At 44.0% G+C, this 20178-nt stretch overlaps 1 protein-coding gene across 1 annotated transcript in view; it reads left to right on the top strand.

Annotated features, from left to right (window-relative positions):
- The window catches only part of ADCY8 (adenylate cyclase 8), a 218934-nt gene that overhangs the window by 67518 nt on the left and 131238 nt on the right, over positions 1–20178 (top strand). Inside the window, exons 3-4 of the mRNA XM_024741236.1 lie at positions 4919–5049; positions 13513–13624. Coding sequence (XP_024597004.1) covers positions 4919–5049; positions 13513–13624 — 243 coding nt within the window. The remainder of the gene's footprint in view (positions 1–4918; positions 5050–13512; positions 13625–20178) is intronic.

The raw sequence follows: 20178 nt of genomic DNA, 5'->3' as shown, positions 1-20178 counted from the left end.
TACTGGACTGAATGTCAATATCATGACATAGTTTGAGTGTGTTTCGTGTTTGATAATTGCAATCATTGTTGCTTCTGTTGTGGTCATCCATTTACAATGCTTGGTGTCAGTCTATTTATCTCTTGTACAAATAAAATACAGGGTGTGTGTGTGAGAAATAATAATAATAATAAGGCCAAGGTATTTTCCTGAGCAGAGATCTACTGCTTCTTACAAAGACCACAGCTAATAGTGTATCAGCCAGGATTTCTAGTTCTTTAAAATGGAGCCAAATATTTAAATGTACTCACAAAATTATCAGAATGACTTCTGGCTTTTTATTATTTTTCCCACTAATTTATATGGCTGGTTTGCCGACATCTAGGTCGTTTGCAATGTTCTAGCTACTCAGTATTACCACGTCTTTCCAAAGCATTCGATTCCATTTTCATGTCAACAGCATCTCTTATTCTTACTCAGTATTTTTATTTACCGTTCATTACCTCTAGAACATTAGCTCTACAAAGGTGAGTACTGTGTCTGGTTTTGTCTACTGCTGGTTCTCCATGTCCAGACTGCACCTGTCACGCAGCACCTGCTCCTTGACATGGTAAATCAGTGAATAAACGGATGAATTACAATCTGAGTTTTAAAGAAAAAAGAAATGGGCTTGAGTCTTCACTATGCACTTATTACCGAGTGCATGACTCCAGGCTGCCTCATTTCACTTAAATTCTTTAAATCTCAGTATCTCATATATAATATGCGATGAAAATAGTAACCTAATGTGAGGTTTTGATTAGATACTGGATGCAAAGCACTTGACATGCTACATAATGAGCGATCTACTTTAAAGTGAGACATTATCTATAAACCCAGGATAAGTCTCTCATCAGTGCCTGGACCTTTACTGCAGTTAACACTGCTTGGCCTGCAGTAGAGAGAGATAAATGGGAGGTCTCTCGGTTTGCAAGAGCCTGAGAGTGGCGAGTTCTTCCCTAAGCCATTCAGGATAACTGCCCAGAAGCGCTGCCTACATCAGAGGACTGCCTCGCTCTCTTTCTCTTCTCCACGACAAGCATTTACATAAAGTGAAGATCCTGAACCCCTCACGGTTTTCACCTTGACTTCCCCCTGAGGGTGCACTGTAGCAGTTGTTGCCCATGAAGCCATTTTGATGACGTGAATAGAGCAAGTTATAGGAGATGAGAGGAAAATCCAGGCAGCAGCCACCGATGCACTTGAAATTAACCCAGGGTCCATTTTCATGCAAATGCAGAAAACCCAGGGAGAAAAAAAATGTGCAGAATGTGAACACAAAGGCCACCCTGGGCCACAGTCTGGCTTCAGGAGAGATTCTTGTACTTCTGATCTCCAAAGCCAGAAAATGAGATAATTATGCCTCAGCAAGAGTTGGGAATTGTATTAAGGGGCAAACTTTCCCATTTTCTTTCAGATTGTGTCTTCAGGGCATTTGAACGATGTTTCTCAAGCAGTGAACAAATCCGAGGGAAGCAAAAGTGTGCAATTTCCCATTGCCTGCCAGAAAATGCTTTACAGAGGCAGGACCTGGGGCAGTTGCCAGTAGCAGGGCTAGCCGGAGGCTGGCAAGCCTGGGTGCTGGAGAATTTTGCTATTAAAATTTTATTCTGAAAGTCTCCCATAAAGCATCTGTGTCATACTTGAAGATTGAATGTGCATTGCCAAAGAATCTATTTAACAAATAATTATCCTGTACCAGGGACCGTGGTGGCCATTGGAGGCGTTGCAGTCATGAGCTAGACACAGTCTCCACCTTCTCTGGGTTCACCCATTTGTTTAGGAAATATTTATTTAGCACCTACTGTTCTGAGGCTTCAAGTGCTTCAAAGCTGTGATGAGCACCGACTCCCACCCCTCAGGGATTGCAGGAACAGGGTCACAATTACCTGGGAAGTTGACAGACAGCATAATGAACATGAAATGGACATGAGGCAGACGCCTCTCAGCCCCACGATGGGACAGCTTTCAAGAGAGGAAAAAGCCTCATCGTGTGAAGCTCTGTGGACAGTTCATTAATAAAGCCCTTCCCATGAGGGCAGGGTTGAGGAGAGCAGAGAGGAAGCAGGAGGGAATAAACACCAGGCCCCTCACATATTTTATTTCATTGAATTTTCATGACAACCCTGTGAGGTAGATGATATTATAGTTATTTGCCCAATTAGGGAACTAAGTTACAGAGAGGTGATGTCTCTCGCCTAATGCTATGTTACTATTAAATGGATAGAGGCAGGACCCAAACTCCAGTCAGACTCAAAATCTGGGGCTTTTCTCATCTCACCACGAATCCCATCCAGGAGAAACGTGGTAAAGGACTGCATCCTGCCACTGCCACTTGGTAACTGTTCAGGTCATGCAGGTAATTTGACTTGACTCAGTCTGTCCATTAAATAAAGATAATTATTTGTGCCTGCTTATTTTCAGGGTTTTGCAAGGAACAAATAAAAGAATAGATGCTGAAAATGCTTAGGGTCCATAAATATCTATGAAGATACGAGAAACTATGGTGGTTAAAATGTACCCATCTTACAGGGAGCGGTTTGGGGGAGGGATGGAGTGGGAGGTTGGGGTGAGCAGATATAAGCTATTGCATCAATATATAGAATGATAAAGAACAAGGTCCTACTGTATAGCACAGGGAACTATATTCACTTCTCTGGTAAATCATGATGGAAAAGAATATTTTAAAAGAGAATGTGTATATATATACATATATGTACACATATATATGTATATATGTATAACTGAATCACTTTGCTGTACAGCAAAAATTAACACAGCATTGTCAATCAACTACACCTAAATTTAAAAATTAATAATAATAAAATACACCTGTCTTAAACTCCATTCCACCCTAGAGCAAATTATAGGAAAAAAAAAAAAAGAAGCAGATTCTTGCCTCATTTCCACAGCACAAGATCGTTTTAGGATTTAGTTCATGCTGCTAGTTAAACAGTTATTTTGTTTTTATCTGCTGTGTTGATCACAATGGAAGAATATTATTCTGTCAAGTGTTAGGTCCCTAATTTGTGGAGGTGTGTGTCTCATTTCCTCTCCTCTCCATAAAGAGTTAATATCTCTGAGACTGGTTCCTCTCCCGTGTGCCCTGTTTCAGTGAATGGAGCACAGGCTCCCCATCAACCAAACTCAAAACCTAGTCATCACCACGGTTACGCCCTCTTTCTCTCCTGCCATCCCTATTGGTTGCCAGTCCTATAGACCTTATCCCCCCATCACCTCTCCCCTGGACCACTGCAGGAGCTCCCCCAGCTGGTCTCCCTGCCCCTACCCTTGGCCCCCTTCTCATAATTCATTCTCCAAACCACAGCCAAGGGTGATCTTTTTTTTTTCTTAATTTATTTATTTATTTGCTTATTTTTGGCTATATGGGTCTTCGTTGCTGCGCGCGGGCTTTCTCTAGTTGCGGCGAGCGGGGGCTACTCTTCGTCGCGGTGCACGGGGTTCTCATTGCGGTGGCTTCTCTTGTTACTGAGCACGGGCTCTAGGCGCACGGGCTCTAGAGCGCAGGCTCAGTAGTTGTGGTGCACGGGCTTAGCTGCTCCACGACATGTGGGATCTTCCTGCACCAGGGCTTGAACGCATGTCCCCTGCACTGGCTGGCGGATTCTTAACCACTGTGCCACCAGGGAAGTCTGAGGGTGATCTTTTAAAACATCCATCCGCTTATGTCACTCCCCTGCTTAGTATCACGCGGTGCCTTCCAGCTTTAGTTGGAATTAAATGCTAACATCTCAGGCAGGCCTGACACATTTATCTACACCTCCAAACTCATTGACTGTCACCACACCCCTCTATCACCACCCTCCAGGCACACCATTGCTCTCTGTTGGTCTCAGGACATTTGCACCTGCTGTTTCCTCTTCCTGGAGCTCCCTTCTCCTTGTACCACAGAGAGCTGGCTCACTCCAAACTTTCATGTATCTGTTTACATATCAGTTGCTCAGAAAAGTCATTCCTAACCCCCTATTTGAATCCTGTTATCAGCCGTGATACTCTGATCGTGACCTGTCCTTGCTTGGCACTGGTCACATTTTGTAAGTATGTGTCGGCATGTTTGGGTGTGTGTATTTAATGTCTGTATTCCTTATTAGAATGTAAGCTCCACAGTAGTAGGGCTGTCATTCATTTGGTTCACCACTGTATACCCAACACTCAGCACAGTGCCTGGCAAATAACAAGTACTCCGTAGATATTTGTCATGTTCATAGGATGGTATGAAATTAGCAATTCCTCGAGAAGTTCAGCCAAGAGCCCCATTACTTCTACACGGTCCATCCACCCTTCTGAGACCCAGTGGTCAGCCTAACAAGACTGTCCCTCGTCAACTGAAGAAAAAATTCACAACCTGAAAGTTGAGAGTTATGTTTTATTCAGCAGACTTTGTGGGACATCAAGCCCGGGACACAGCATCTCAGATAACGCTGAGAAAACTGTTCCAAAGAGGCAAGGTGGGTGGGAGGGAGCCGAGATATATAGGAGTTTTTGCAACAAAGGACCAGGTAGTTGGAACATCAAAGGATTACTGTGAATTAAAGAAAACCAGATATCTCAAGTTAAGCAGTTTAGCACTTTTCTATGTATAGGAAGATACAGGGGTCTGGGCTCATTGAAATCATGCTTTTGATATGCAGCTCAGCTCTCTGGGGCCAGCATCCAGTGTTTTCTCATGCTGAGTTTCCTCAGGGTGCACCTTTGTGGGGGGCTGCAGCAGCTGACTGCTGGATGGGCTTGGCAGCGGGCAGGCCGTTTGTCTCCATCCTGGGTTCCCTTCTCACCATCCAGACGGCTGTAACGTAGTGGCTTGATGGCTGCAACATCTTTTGTTTACCGACACGGCAGGCAATACTTTAGTTCTCACTCTTACATCTGTGTGTCCCAGGAGCGGCTTGTGCTGTCTGTGCTCCCTCGGTTTGTCGTCCTGGAGATGATCAATGACATGACCAACGTGGAAGACGAGCACCTGCAGCATCAATTCCACCGGATCTACATCCACCGCTACGAGAACGTCAGGTGAGAAACGGGACACCTCGCCCAGGTCTCTGCGTGATCCCCATGCTCCTGGCTGCGCTCACCTCATGGCCATGACTTCTGTCTGCCTGAATGTCAGCGCCTTTCTTCATTTGGTTGAGTAATTCATTAACTAGTGATTATTCATCAGAGAGTTCTACATTTCCAAATTGAGGCTCGAGAAGAGTGTCTGCAGTTAAATTTGCTGGTTGACTTACCACCTGGCTCCCCTGCAGTAGGCTTGCCTGCCTTTACATTTTGAGTAGGAAAGGCAAAAGCCTTTTACATTATGATGGGAAAAATATTTCCAGAATGTGATCTGGAGGCCTCAGAGGTGTTCTTTATATTCCTTATAAGTGTCTTTAAAACAATACCAGGAAAAGGACTATAGCTTATTTTTCTTTTGCAGACATATTTTTGGTCACTCATTCACCCATCCATCCATTCTGCATCCGCTGACCCTTCCACCCATTCACACACCCAACCAACCATCCCTTCATTCATCCATCCATCCATCCATCCATCAGTGCCCTCTCTTTGCCCAGCACTGTGCCAGACAATATACCTCTTCAGTGAGACAGACCTGTTTAGAATCCCAATTCTACCTCTTCCTTGTGTATGACATAGGGCAATTTACATACCTGACTCTCAGAATCCTTCTCTGTAAAATGAGCGCTTAATAGCCACCTTACAGGCGTTTATGTAGATTATGTGAGTGAAGATATATACAAAGCACAGGACTGGCATAAGCATATAGTAGAGCATTAAGCATGTTGTAGATTGTTTCAGACATATTTCCTCGTTGCAAGCAGAAAAAGAATCCAACCCCGGCTGATGTAAAAGAAATGTATTGGAGGGCTACATGGGGGCTCCCAGAGTCACTGGGGAAGGATGGAGAGGCGGGCTCAGGAAATGGGCCGAAAGAAGAGGAAGGCACAGTCAAAATCACAGCAGGGCAGTAGGCCAGTGAGGACGCTGCTTCCACTGTACCTGAAGAATCAGTTCCTGAGGAATCCGTTCCCTGTGCTACCAACCCTGTCCCAGACACAGCTGCCTCCTCTGCACACAGAATTCCTCTGCAGCCCCCAGGATCTGGACTGGCTGGCTTTGTCCTGCCCCACTCTCTGACCCCCCTGCCTCTTTGCATCTCAAGTTAAGCCTGAGGCAGATGTGTCTGATTGGCTGAGCCCAGTCATTCCCCAGACGTGACTAGGACGCAAATATCTGACATTTTCAGCCTGTACAGGAGAACTCTATCTCCCTCCCACCAAACATCATAGGGTGGGAATTTCCCAAACATAGGGGAACATCTGTAGGTTGAACAGCTCTAAAAATGACCAGCTGTCATTTTTAGACTAAGGTACTAAGGTACCCCCTTAGTTCCTTTCCTCCTAACTTTGGTAGGAGGGAAGAACAACTTTTCCTTCTCACCAGCATCTCTGGGTGTTTTTCTGGTGTGCCAGGGCACTTATGTGAATGCAAGTCTAGCAGAAGTCTTGATTCTAATGCAACCTTTTAGCACACATATCAGTGTAGGTCATTCGGGGTCTCATCCAAGAACTGAGCTACACTGGCTTAGATGCTTGAGTTTGCAAAGAGCCCCTTGTCAAACAGCAACTCTAATAAAAGATGCACTCCAGATCTAGGAATTTGTCCCACAGACAGTGGGAACTCGTCAATACCAATTCTAGAACAACGGGCTCAGGGCAGTACTAGTCATTATAATACAGTGTGAGGTTCTGTTATTAAGTAAGCAAAGGACAGTAAGAGATCATAAAAAGAGGAAGACCCGGGGTGGGGATGGAGGTGCGTAGAGAAACATTCCTAGAAGGGGTGATCCTTATTTGCCTTCTTTGAAATTGAGTCTGCCAAGTGAAAAAAAAAAATCAAAGAAAGGAATCCTAGGCAGAGGAATCAGCACAAGTGAAGGCAGAACAGTGAGATAAAATTAAGAAAAATGCAAAATATATATCATATATTTGACATATATGACATATTATGAAATATGTATTGACATAGTATAATGATTCATATATAATTATAATGGTATCTAATTTAATGAAGTATAATGAAAAAAGACATATTATAAAATATATATGACATATTACAAAAGTGTCTGTCACCACAGAGAAAGAGAAGAAAAAACAAACGGCTCTTCATAAAGAAAAAAATAAACAAGCCTGCACACCCACGTCAACCTACTTGGGAGCCTTAAGTTCAATAAAAGGCATGTTTGGAGTTCTTCCTGCACTTATCAATTTTCAGTGCTTCCCTTACTGAAGAACAACTAAAGTTACTTCTGCCCCTGCACCTGCCCGTTTATCTTAAATCATTGAACTGAGATTTTGTGCTCCAGACGCTTTTCCAGAACTTCGCACCGCGAAGTTAAATTTAATCTTATTAAATTAAGATTGCGTTTGCTGCCCTGCATTCCCAGCGGTCTCGGCTCGCAATGGAGGAGCCACTTCTAATGGGAGAAAAATGTGCAGAGGTCCTGGCAGCTGGAGGGGCCCCTCCCAGCCGTTCACAGAGGCAGTGGTGGTGAGATGCCCACAGCCCCACTGGTCCTGGGAAGGTGCACTCAACTCGGGGCGGTGGAGCCCCTCCTGCCCACTGCAAGGCTGCTGGGTGCTAAAATAGGACCAGAGATGAAAAATGCAGAAGAGGATGGGCCTTAGCCCGTGTCTGAGAGCAGAGTGGGGCCGGCTGCGACACCCTGTTCCCTAGCCCCCAGAGCACACCCACTGCAGGAAAGGGAGCATTTTTGAAATCATTTCCCATCCTGTCACTGTCTTTGAGGAAACCCACCTGGTTCATTCTTTTTTCTCTGTTGCTTTTTTGTTGTTATGGTTTTGTGACCTTTCCCTAAAAACAGTCTGCTATAAATGTCTAACTCAGTCATATTTCGTACAGCTGGTTGCATCCTGGCCGGGTAAGGTGCCATAAGAGGCGCCACGCCTGGCGACATGAGTGGCCGAGAGTGGACTGGGGCGAGTGGATCAGAGTTTTCATCCCAGAACGCTTTGCATGAGCCCCCTGTGAGACTTCGGTTGCATCATTTCATCTTTCTGGATCTCCGTTTCCTAAACCAAAAACCAAGCTGCTTGAAATGGACAAAACATTTGGACTGTCAAGTTGATTTCAGCTACAAACATATGAGCCTTCACCAGATTCATTCTGGAGCTCCACATGGCCATTCGGCTTTTTATGAGAAGCCATTTGGGCTTCCAATCCCATCTGCCCAATTCTACTTCTCTTTCCTTATTCCCCATGTAGTTAAGGCATTTCTTGTGCTACTTAGGGGAATGCTCTAACAAATAACCTCTCAATTTCAATGATGTAAACTCAATATAATTCATCCACACAACTCCCCCTGGCTTATATTCCCTGCCAGTGGGTGATTCAGGGATAAAGCCCCCTGCATTTCATAGCTGTATCACCCCCTTGGGCTTCAGAGTTGTCGGCATTCAGCTCTTGGAGAGAAAAGCGTAGAAAAGGCACACCTGCTTCTTTACCACCTCAGCCCAGAAATGGCATCTATCACTCTGCTCAGATTCCATTGATGGGACCTGATTACACGGCTCCACCTCGATACAAGAAGGGCACAGAGCCCCTGCTAGTGGTCTTTGCTTAGTGGCAGGCAGGCATGGATTTGGTGGACAGTTAGCTTCTCTACCAGAGCTCCCTGCCGCCGTTCCTTTTGCCCCCAAACCCCATGCCATGTACATTTGCACACATTTGCTGGCATAACTCAGTCTACTCACTTTCTTGAATGACTATTTCTTCCCAGCCAGGCCTGTCAACACGTACAGTCATCACATTGAAGCCCAATCCGGCCTCTGTACCCTGACACCAAATTAAATCTCGGAGACAGAGTTTTGGGTGAAGTAGAAAAGAATAGCTTTATTGCTTCACCGGGCAAAGGGGGCCACAGCGGGCTCCTGCCCTCAAAACTGTGTGTTCTGACCAACCTGGAGGGGGCAGTGAGGAGTGTTATAGAAACGGCTCAAAGAGGGCGTGATCAGCTGGTGGACACTCTTCTGATTGGTTGGTGGGGAGGTAGTGGGAGTCGGCATCATCAACCTTCCGGTTCCACCAGGTCTGGGGTTTGCGTGCTTGTGGGCAGCTGACAGTTAACTTCTCCCACCTGGTGAGGGTTTCAGTGTCTGCAAAACAGCTCAAAGATGTTGTTGTGTGTATCCCTTGAGGGAGAGCCAGGACCCTGCCCCGAGGCTGCACTATTGTTTCTTTTGACTGTTCCTCCCTTGTCTCTGCATCCCCTCCCTTCCCTAATTAGCAGCGGTTTGAACCTGCTAGTTGGAACTCAGGGAAGGTCATGGAGGCTCAGTGAAGCCTATTTCCTGTAATCAAGAAATGGGGGACACAGAAAGGCTTTTGTGCCCAGGAGCCCCACAGGGTCCTGCTTGGTTTTAACATTGGCCTTGCAGACTACTGTTTCACATACAAGCAAAATGCAGTTGAGTGGAGCTAGAGAACTTGGCTTTGGAGGTCTGTTTGTGTGGCCATCTATTAAACACTCTCCGATTCCCAAAAATTTCCACAAGGAGTGACATACTCTCCACTTCTTGAGGACTATGCCGTGATTTACAAGTGATCTCCTTTCAGTAATCCTGCAGAGTAGCTTTAATGATCTCTGCTTTATTATAAAGAAAATGGAAGCTCAGAGTGGTTAAATAACCTGCCCACGAACACAAGTTAGGAGTAAAAGTCTACACAGGGCTCGTGTTCCTAATGAGTCTAGTGAATTCTCCTTGAGGACTCTGTTTTCAGAGTGACTAATAGCTTATTTTTAGCCAAATAAACAACTTATATAAGCAAATTAGATTTGACAATTAATATGGCCTCTTCGGTATAGTCATCTGGAAGATTACAAGTTTATACCTAGAGTCGAAAGAACGGACCGTGAGCCCAGCACCTGGGGGGGAGCAGAATGAACAAGAGAGAACCAGGGCCCTGGTTTCTGCTTCTTGTCTTTTGCTCAACAAACTCTTATTGCATAACTATGACTTAAACCAGGGCTTCTCCATCTTTAAGGTGCACACAAATCACCTAGGGCTCTTGTTAAATTCTTGTTAGATTCTGATCCAGTGGGTCTGGGGCAGGGCCTGAGATCTGCATTTCTAACCAGCTCCCAAGAGATGCCAGCAGTGGCCATAACCACACTCTGAGGAAGGAAGACTCAATTCTGAAGATTTCTGTTGATTCAATTCAGGAAATATACCATGAGGCCCACCATGTGCTGGGGGATGAGATACGGAGGTCACTCTCTTCCTGTTCTTTAGCTCGTGGATGGAGCACACTTTGCACACATGATTGTGTTACCAAGTGATAAATGCCATGACGGAGGGGAGCACAGGCTGGGCAGGAGGCTAGAATAGGGGTGACAGGCTATGCTTAGGGAAATCTCCATAAAAGTAGAATCTTAGCATATGAGTGGGGTCTTAAAGGACAAGTAGGATTTTAATAGGTAGCAACAGGAAAGAAACTATGCCAGGGAGCGGGTACGTCATGTACAAACACCAGTGTAGAAAGCATGGTGTGTTCAGAAGACTGCAAAAAAAAAAAAAAATTCATGATTTTGGAACACTGAACCCATCTGAAACTTTTATGCCCTTTGCTCTCAGGGAATCCCATTTCTTCTTTCAATAGACTGCATGTTTCATAAGGGCTGTGGTGGTACTTTCTGTTCTCCACTGTATCTCCAGTATCTGACATATGTAGTAGGCATTCCATTTATTAGCTGTTGAATGAATTAATTAATGAAGCTGTCCTGCCATAGACAGATATTAATAGTTTGGGGCAAATGGATTCATAAAGTGAGTAGTTGGACTAGATGATCTCTGGACCTTTCTACTTCCCACCTGCCGTGATGATGGCTTACTTCAAAGGTGGTATTACTGTAGTGATAAACAGTGTAGATTCCAGAACTAGCCTGCCTGGTTCAAATCCTAGATTTTCATGTCTGTGGGAGAGTTACTCAGGCTTCAATTTCCTTATCTGTAAATGGAAATTATCATCCTAGGTCCTACCTCATAGGTTGTTATGAGGAATGAGCGAGTCCATACATGTAGAACTCTTAGAGCATATCAAGTCCACAGTTAACACTCTGTAAGTATTGCTGCTACTATTGCTTCAGGTTTCTGTCAACAGGAATTCTTTTAGCCACAAGTAACAAATAATCCAGTTAATGGTCAGACTCTCTTCCTTCTCTGTTACCTCTTTCTCTCTTCCCAACCATTCAATCATAGTGCACTTTTGTACAATAACGATGGAGAGAGCTAATGCATTTATGGAGCACTTACTATGCCAGGCACTGTGCTAAACGCTTGCTACCCACCAGTGAGGTAGGTCCTACAATCACCTTCAGTAGATAAAGTATTGGAGAAGTTCATAGTATTCATAAGTGGTGACCTGGGGTTTGAACCCCAATCTGTCTAGACTCAAATCCTATGCATGTGACCAGCTGCTATGCCACCAGAAAGCTGTAGAGGACAGTGGCAGTGTAGTGACTCTGCCAGAGGAAGCCTTATACATTAAAAATCTAAAGGTATCACTCCCACGCTTAAAACCCTTCACTAGCTTTCCATCATGTATAGGGAAAAGTCTGTGTTCATCAACCTGGCTAATCAAGCCCTTCCATATTGTTCCTCTGCTCACTTCTCTGACCTCATCTCTCTCTCTCTCTCTTCCTTCCTCCCTCCTTCTTTCTCTTTTTTTTCTCTCCCTCTTCCCTCTTCTCTTCCCACCCTCCTTGCTCAATACTACCCTTTGACTAGCTATCCTTGAATGCTTGCAGAACCCTGGTCCATTTGCTTGTTCTTCCACCAGACCCTAGTATGTGCTGATCCCTTGCTAAGAGCAGCCATTCATTTACTCACTTTACCCATCAAGTCCCCTAGGTCCTTCAAGACTCAGCCTGGACTTTGCTTCACTAGAAAACTCCTGATCCCCCAATGGCTGGTCATCCCCAGTGTGTGTCTTTTTATCACAGTAGTCATTGCCTATGTTTCTGTCTTTCTCTTTGTTAGCCCAACTCCATTCCCCATACTCTGAGCGTCCTGAGGACGTGCGCTGAGGCTTCTTTATCATTTAACACAGCTTCCTCGCACAATGTGTAGCTGGTCACATAGTAGATACATAAATATTTGCTAAAAGAATTAAGGCATTATCTAATTAATTAAAGCAATAGTTTTTAAATTGAGGTCTAAAACTTCTTAATGAGAACCTGAATGGGCTTCTGGGAAGGTACAGATCCCTTGAAATGAAGTGCAAAATTTTGAATACTTGTACATTTTTTAGGAATGAGAATCCATAAAAATGGAGACAACTTTAAGAACCACTGAATACCAGGGGTGACCAAAGTAAGTCAACGCACATTCCACAGTGCCTTCCGGCTGATTCACCTATTTCATTATAACTAGTCACAATAATGGTAGGACACCATTATTTCATGTAACACTAAGAAAAATAATCAAAAAGTTTGACACACTGCAGAATGCCGTCAGTTTCAGAGATGATCAAACACGAGAATCAAGAAAATATGGTACACTTTTTGGCGTTCCATCCTTCCTCTCAGAGGTGTCCCTGTGATTGCGTCAGTCCCTGAGATGGTGTGTTAAGGTGGGTGAAGCAGTGCCCCACCCTGCAGTTCAGCCACGTGCAGGATCCCGACTCTGCCCCAGGCTACTAGTAAATGTTGAGCAAGTTTCCCTCCTCTCTGAACCTCACTTTCCTCATCTTCACAATGGAATGAACAGTCCCTTCCCCACAGGGTAACTGGATGGATTAACAAGACAGTGTTCATTCAGTGCCTTGCGTTTATAAGGCTTTCAAGCACTGCCCCTTCCCTTCCACCTAGGCATATGCATAGTATCAGACCCCACCTAACTTAGTAAATGTGCGTTTCAGATAATTAATTATTCTGCCTAAGGTCTCCCAGGCTTGCTACCTATTCCCACAATTTTTGGAAAATGCCTAACTCTGCTTGCCTGCCGTTTTGGGTAGAGTCTATGTGTGTCATTGGGCTGAAGATAACGAGGTTTTGCATTCTTCTGTCCCCGTGTCCATTTTGCTCTGTGCTCATGCAATCTGCTTTGCAGTTCATTGTGAAAATGTAGAGATAATTCATAGTGCTTCATTTTGCTTTCCACAATAAATCGATCTGTTCCTAGTGGAAAATTCCCTTTGGGGTGTTTGCGTTGCCCACACTCCACAGCCCTGCAGAGGAAGAAGGGCTTTCCGTTGCCTTCTTGTCCTTCCTGAACCCCTGGGTGGACTCTCTGCTGAGATGTTTGTTAAACACTGAGGCATTCCTTGAGACTCCCTGGCAAGGAGAGCTAAAATCTCAGACCACACTTGGTTTATTTGAATCGTGATGTGTCTCCCAGGATAGATTAAAAGATTAATGTGCTTTTCTCCCCACCCCATCCCTTCCCTGTTGTCCAGTATTCTTTTTGCAGATGTCAAAGGATTTACCAACCTCTCCACGACCTTGTCTGCCCAGGAGCTGGTCAGGATGCTCAACGAGCTCTTTGCTAGATTTGATCGACTGGCCCATGTGAGTTGAATTTAATTGCCCCCTAGTCTTCACAGGAGTGAGGGACTGCATGCGGAACGAGGGAAGAGAGGGACTCAGCCTTCATCACCAATGTCATTACCATTCCGCATCCTGACCCCAGACATGGATCCCTGACCCTCGCGCTTGCTGGGGACCGATGTTAGTTATTTACGGGTCTCGGACGGGAGGTTTGTCAGATTTTCCTAGCTGAGAGACAGCTGGTTGAGTGACAATTAAACCAAAGTCCTTTTTAATCTGCTTTCCATTTCCCGCTGCCTGTGGCCGGGCACCATCCAGCTGCAGCCTCAGGGTTGCTTCATGCAGGAATGACTTCCTGAAGTTTCCCAGCCAACCGCGGCCATCTGGAATGAATTGGTCTCTTCTCAAGGACCAGTGAGCTACTGGCCCATCCCGCCACCATTTTGTTTGACTTAAGAGCTTTGTTTTTAGCTGACCAGACACTACCTTTCTTTTTCTGCTGGCTTGGCCAGAGCTAAAATAGAGAAGAGGTTAAAGGGAATGAACATTTGCCACCAACACACAGATTGCTAGTCCTCAAGCCACTCACATTACAGAGGAATGTCATTGTCATGCTATATTTTAGAGTGGGTTTGGGACTCAAATTGGCATGCCTTAACTTCCTACTTTGTAAAGGGTGTATACTAGTGTCAGTTTCACAGGCTGTCCTGAGAATTTAATGAGACCGCATCAGTGGGAGTTCATTGTTAGGTTATCAAAATGTCCTATTTTAAGGCTGCCTCACTCCAACAGAGATCCATTCACACTTGCATCTGAGCACCTAGTAGGTGTTGTGTTGGTAATATGGGAATAACTAAAACACACTTTCCCCCTTAGAGCTAAGTCTAGTCATGGATACCTAAAAAAGTCATCAATGTACAATGTCCTATATGCCATGATGAAGGGAAGTCTAGAGTGCTATGGGAACACAGAAACAACATATAACCCTTGGATCAGAGAAGACTTCCGGGAGAAAGTGATTCTTAGATTGGGTCTTAAAAAGGAGAAAACAAATAGAACACCGTTCATCAATAAAAAGGAATAAATCACCAATACCTGTATCAACATCAGTGAATCTCAACTGCAATATGACAAGTGAAAGAAGCCGGACACAAAAGGCTAGACACTTTATGATTCCATTTGTAAGACATTCTAGAAAAGACAAAAAGTATAGAGACAGGAAAGAGATAAGTCATTGTCAGGAGGGATGAGGGGTGGAGGGAGTGGACTGATTGCACAGAAGCATAGGGTGCGGTGATCTGGGGAGTGATCCGGTTGCTCTCTATGTGACTGTGACTGTACACATTTACCAAAAAGGTAAATTTTATTGTATAAAAATTATATACCGGGGCTTCCCTGGTGGCGCAGTGGTTGAGCGTCTGCCTGCCGATGCAGGGGACACGGGTTCGTGCCCCGTTCCGGGAGGATCCCACATGCCGCGGAGTGGCTGGGCCCACGAGCCATGGCCGCTGAGCCTGCGCGTCCGGAGCCTGTGCTCCACAACGGGAGAGGCCGCAACAGTGAGAGGTCCGCGTACCGCAAAAAAAAAAAAAAAAATTATATACCAATTAGGTGTAAAATTGAGGTGAAGAAGGAAGGGAAGGTCCTTGTATGCAGAGGGGAAAACAAAAATTAAGATGCTATATATGTAGAGAACCAGAAGAGATTTAGCACTGTGTAAAGGAAAATTCAAGGTAGGGAGTGGTAGAGGTGAGGCTAGAAAAATAAGCAAGGACCTGCCAAGGACCCTGCATTGCAATCTGTAGCTGCTGGACAACTATTGCATAGGAGACTGACATGAGCAGAAGAAGAGGCGGAAACTGAGGTCTCCTCCTGTTAGAAGGGTTGGATTAACCTGAAGGACTAGGAATTTGAAGGTGGGGAAGAATGTACACCATTTCTTTTTATTGTTGCCTCAAGGGCGGTTGGTGCCGGTTACACATAGTTATTCTACGTTACATTCTGGTTCTAAATATTTCTGCTCAGAGATACTAAGATGAACAAAAATGACCCTCCAAAGAGAACTGAGAGATGTGATCAAGGTCAGTTTCTGGTGTCACAGTAATCCCCATCGACTCAGAGAAAGGGTCGTTATGTAAAATGTAATCCAAGCTGTTCAGCCAACACTTATTGTGTACCTACTAGGTGCCAGGAACCGTGCAGCGCTGTGGCGAGACAAAACCAGTCTCTGCCCTCAGCGTCTGCTAAGGGAGAAAGACAAGTCCGTAAAATTCGCAGGACAGTGTGGTGCAAGCAATAGGCACAGAAGTCCTGGTGGATGGAAGAAGGAACAGTCGGTGCTTGGGGTGAGGAGGGCGGTAATGTAGCACCATGAAGAGAAGAGGCTATACACAGCTGGGTGTGAGGGAGAGCGGGAGCTTTCCCGGCATCAAATTAGACAATGAAGAGCCTTCCAGGCTGAGCCGTGATGCAAAGGCAGGAAAGTGTGAAAATGTGGAAATGTGGCTGCTTATTTGGGGAGCTATAAGGAGCTCAAGATTGCTGGAGCACAAAGGGCATGGGAGACTGCAGTGAGAAGTGAGCTTGAAGAGGAAAGGGAAACAGGTCTGGAGGGCACCATGCGACCTTTTAAGGAACGTGGACTTGGTGCTGTAGCCCGGGCTCTTTGCCCTGGTTACAGTGTACACGGTGGGAGAGAGGGAGTGAGATGGGGGTGCACAGCTCATCGAGCCCCAGTGGGTGCAAGAAGCTATAGTCCATCTTCTGGAGAATGAGTCTTACTGAAAGATTTAAAGAAAAAAATCAAATTAAACACATACAAGTGAGGGAGTAAAATTATTATTAATTTTGATCATATTTAACATTTGTAAACTGCCTGGTGTTCATTATGCACTAGACTGCGTATTTGCCCTGGATTGCCTAATTCAGTTCTTAAAACAAACCTACAAGAGAGGTTCTTTATTGTTCCCATTTTACAGAACAAGTGACTGAAACTCAAAGAAGTAAAATAATCTGCCCAGAACCCCTGGTAGGTAGTGGTGCATCTGTGATTCAGACCATCTGAGACCAGGTGCTCACTCCTGACCACTAAGCAGTGCCCCAGGCACTTTAGGGGATGGAGCTAGATGTCAGAGATGTATTGCCGTCCATGCCAGCCAACTTGAAGATTTCGATTTCTAGGACTTCAACTATGGGCTGGACTTCAATTAACTGTACAGATCCCCTCTCTGAGTCTCAGTTTTCCTATCAGAATTATAATGAAGGATAAATGAAACAATACACAGAGACTGGCTCAAAATAAGTACTCAGCACCCAGAAGTACTCTGTAACTCCCACTCTACCCCCTACCCCATGCCTACCCACCCTAGGTGCATCTGTTCTACTCTAGGGGGCTTCTGTGGAAAAGCCTGAGAAACTCTGCCAGTGAAAACAATTCTGCTCACCTTGGAATGAGAAAACCTACTCTAAATGTTTTTGCCCCCAACCTTAGGCAAATCACTTAACCAAGTGGGTCACAGACTTTGCTTCTGTGTAAAAGGGGATTGGACTTGCCTTTTGTGATATCTTTTAGCGTCAAAATTCTGTGGCTTTATAATGATCTCTCTCTGCCTTGCCATAATTATTTGCTTTAGATTTTCATTATGTCGTACATCTGACAGAACCCACTTCCCATGTAAATATCATCCATTGCACCTTCCCATTTATCCACTGCATTATTATGATGCAGGCAAAAACTTCAAAGCCTTCTATTAAAGATCCTCTTAGTGTGGTTGAATTCCTCAGTGCCCTTGTGGCTGCTCAAAGCAGAGTGTTTTTGACCCTTTCTAGTGCCCTTGGCAAACCCTAGTAACTTTTGATCTTTGATCTTGTTTTAAAAAAATAAAGTAGTCCTGGACTTCCCTGGTGGTGCAGTGGTTAAGAATCCGCCTGCCAATGCAGGGGGCACGGGTTCAATCCCTGGTCTGGGAAGATCCCACATGCCGTGGAGCAGCTAAGCCCACGAGCCACAACTACTGAGCCTGTGAGCCACAACTACTGAAGCCTGCGTGTCTAGAGCCCGTGCTCCACAACAAGAGAAGCCACTGCAATGAGAAACCCATGCACCACAACGAAGAGGGACCCCCGCTCACAGCAACTAGATAAAGCCCGCACACAGCAATGAAGACCCAAAAATAAATAAATTTATTAAAAAAATAAATAAGTAAATAAAGTAGTCCCTACCTAATCCTCTTCCTAACAAATTAGGAATGAAAATTATGTATGCTATTATTGAGGCTTTAAAATCAACATCATTACATCTTAAGCCTTGTTTCAGATTGCTGACAAAACGGGAAGCAACCTAAATTATTGTTACAGGGAACAAGTCCAACACTATGGAAAACTAATCAATAGATTTTAAAGAATGAGATAGCTATTTCTGTACCGACATAGAAAGAATTTCAAGACATGTTGTTGCATGATAAAGCATGTCTCAGATCTATAAACATAGTATGACCAATTTATGGCTAAAGAGCATGAAAAATGGTGCATATATATAAACATAGAAATGTATATATTAATGCATAACAGCCTCTAAAGAGGGGAAGGGAGACCAGGTTTCCAGGGTGTGGTGTGTCTGAGGGGGAGAGGCTACTAAAGGAGACTTATCTACAGTTTCATTTTCACTAGGACAATATATTCATGTGTTAATTTGTATAATTACAATTAGATACAGTACTATAAAAATTGTCATGATTTCTAATATAACTTTTTTAAGTGCACTCGTAGCACTAATGTTTTTGTTCTGAGTCTTTTTTCTTTTCATTTTTTTTTTCTGATTACTAAAGCAATACTTGTCCATTATGTAAAATTCAAACATCAAAGATAGAGACAATAGAGAAAGTATGTATCCCTGTAATCTTACCCCTCCTCAAAGATATAACCATCTTTGATAATTTGGTGCCTATATCTCCTCAGTGTTATGTGCATACATGGTTTCATAAATTCTCTGGATTTTTTTCCAAGATTTTTATCATATCAAAGCCATCAAGATGGGAGGAAAAGGATTATATTAAGACTTACTCGATAAAATTTACAAGACCCTCACCCTACTTTATTTTTCTTTTTCAGTATCTTTTTTCAAAGCACCTGGTTTTTTTAATGTGAGTTTTTCAAAGCAGTTTCTGGTAAAAAGTTGCTTGGATATTATTGTCAAATCGTCTGACAGCTCACGGGAATTGATCAGAAAAATGTGTCTGCAAATTGACAGAACTTGACAGACGAGAAGACAGGCCTTTCATATTTATATTTATATATACATACATGATTGGTATATATACACATATGCATATATACATACCATTTATATGGGGCCCACAGTTTTTCAAGGAGGCTGCCAGCTTCACCTTTTGTTTAGAAGAAAAATGAACCCTGGGTTACAAACATCTTCACTTTCCAAAGGGTAATGAACTATTTTACAGATCTCCTTCCAAAACACATTTTTGTCAGGAGATCTCCCATTCTGGACTCTGCCATAATTTCTGCAGCTTTGTAAAGAAAGAGCACGGAGTCCCAAAGTCAAACAGACATGCTGTGAATTCCACTTCTGTCTCTCACTTGCTGTGTGACCTTCACTTCCTTAAGCCATCTGTGAAGTGGCACATGACTCAGAATGTGGTCGTAAAGACTAAACAAGATCAATATAATGCCTTTAACACATAGCTCGGCACATAGTATGTGCTCAGTAAATACAACTGCGTTTTCCAAAATGTTTTCACCTCTGTTTGCATGGAAAAATCACTGATTTGGAGCTTCTGAATATCATATACAATCCATATCCGTTACTTTTTAGCCAGCTGCTCTGTGGAACAGGAAGTTTTCCATCTGTCTTACACTGAAATTTTCGTATCTAAAAACATGGTCTGCCATGTTCAGGGTTGTTGTGAGACTCAAAGGAGGAAAGATAAGTCATAGCATTAAATGTGGAGAAGACTATTCTCAGGTGAGCTGTCACTGGCATTGCTAGTTGACGGCCATGCTTACTTAGTTATGTATTAAGGGCGAGGGGACCATTTTCACATGCGCCACAAATGGGGAATTGAAACCCACTTACCAGTGGCTTCAGTGACTCATCGAAGGTCAAACAGCTGGTCAATTTGACTAGAATGTGGAGGTCTGATTCTTAGACCAAAGTATTTCCTGCTCTACCCTTTCCCTCCCCCCTCCCCATTGTCAACAGCGAGGTAGATCTCTGTGCTGACCAGGCTACCAACAGCCCGAGTCACAGCAGGCTCTGCCCCAGAGACCATCTGAAGGCAAAGTGTGGCTGATTGAAGTCACCAACCCCTACCTCCCAGCCTCAGTATTCTCCACTGCAGAATCAGAATAAGGGATTTGCTCCTTTGCAAACAAATGTTAGGAAGTTTTAACTTGTGGCCACATGCGAGATACATATATATGTATATGCATATAAAAACTCGCTACATTGCTGTAGTATATACACATATACACAACATATATATATACAGCAGTATATGTAGTATAAATATGTACAGCAATTGTGTGTGTGTATATATATATATATATATATATATATA

This window comes from Neophocaena asiaeorientalis, unplaced genomic scaffold (genome assembly GCF_003031525.2).
Source record: "Neophocaena asiaeorientalis asiaeorientalis breed wild unplaced genomic scaffold, Neophocaena_asiaeorientalis_V1.1 scaffold177, whole genome shotgun sequence".
Lineage (NCBI taxonomy): Eukaryota > Metazoa > Chordata > Mammalia > Artiodactyla > Phocoenidae > Neophocaena > Neophocaena asiaeorientalis.
Note: the sequence above shows the minus strand (reverse complement) of the source record. Positions and strands in the feature narration are given on the sequence as shown.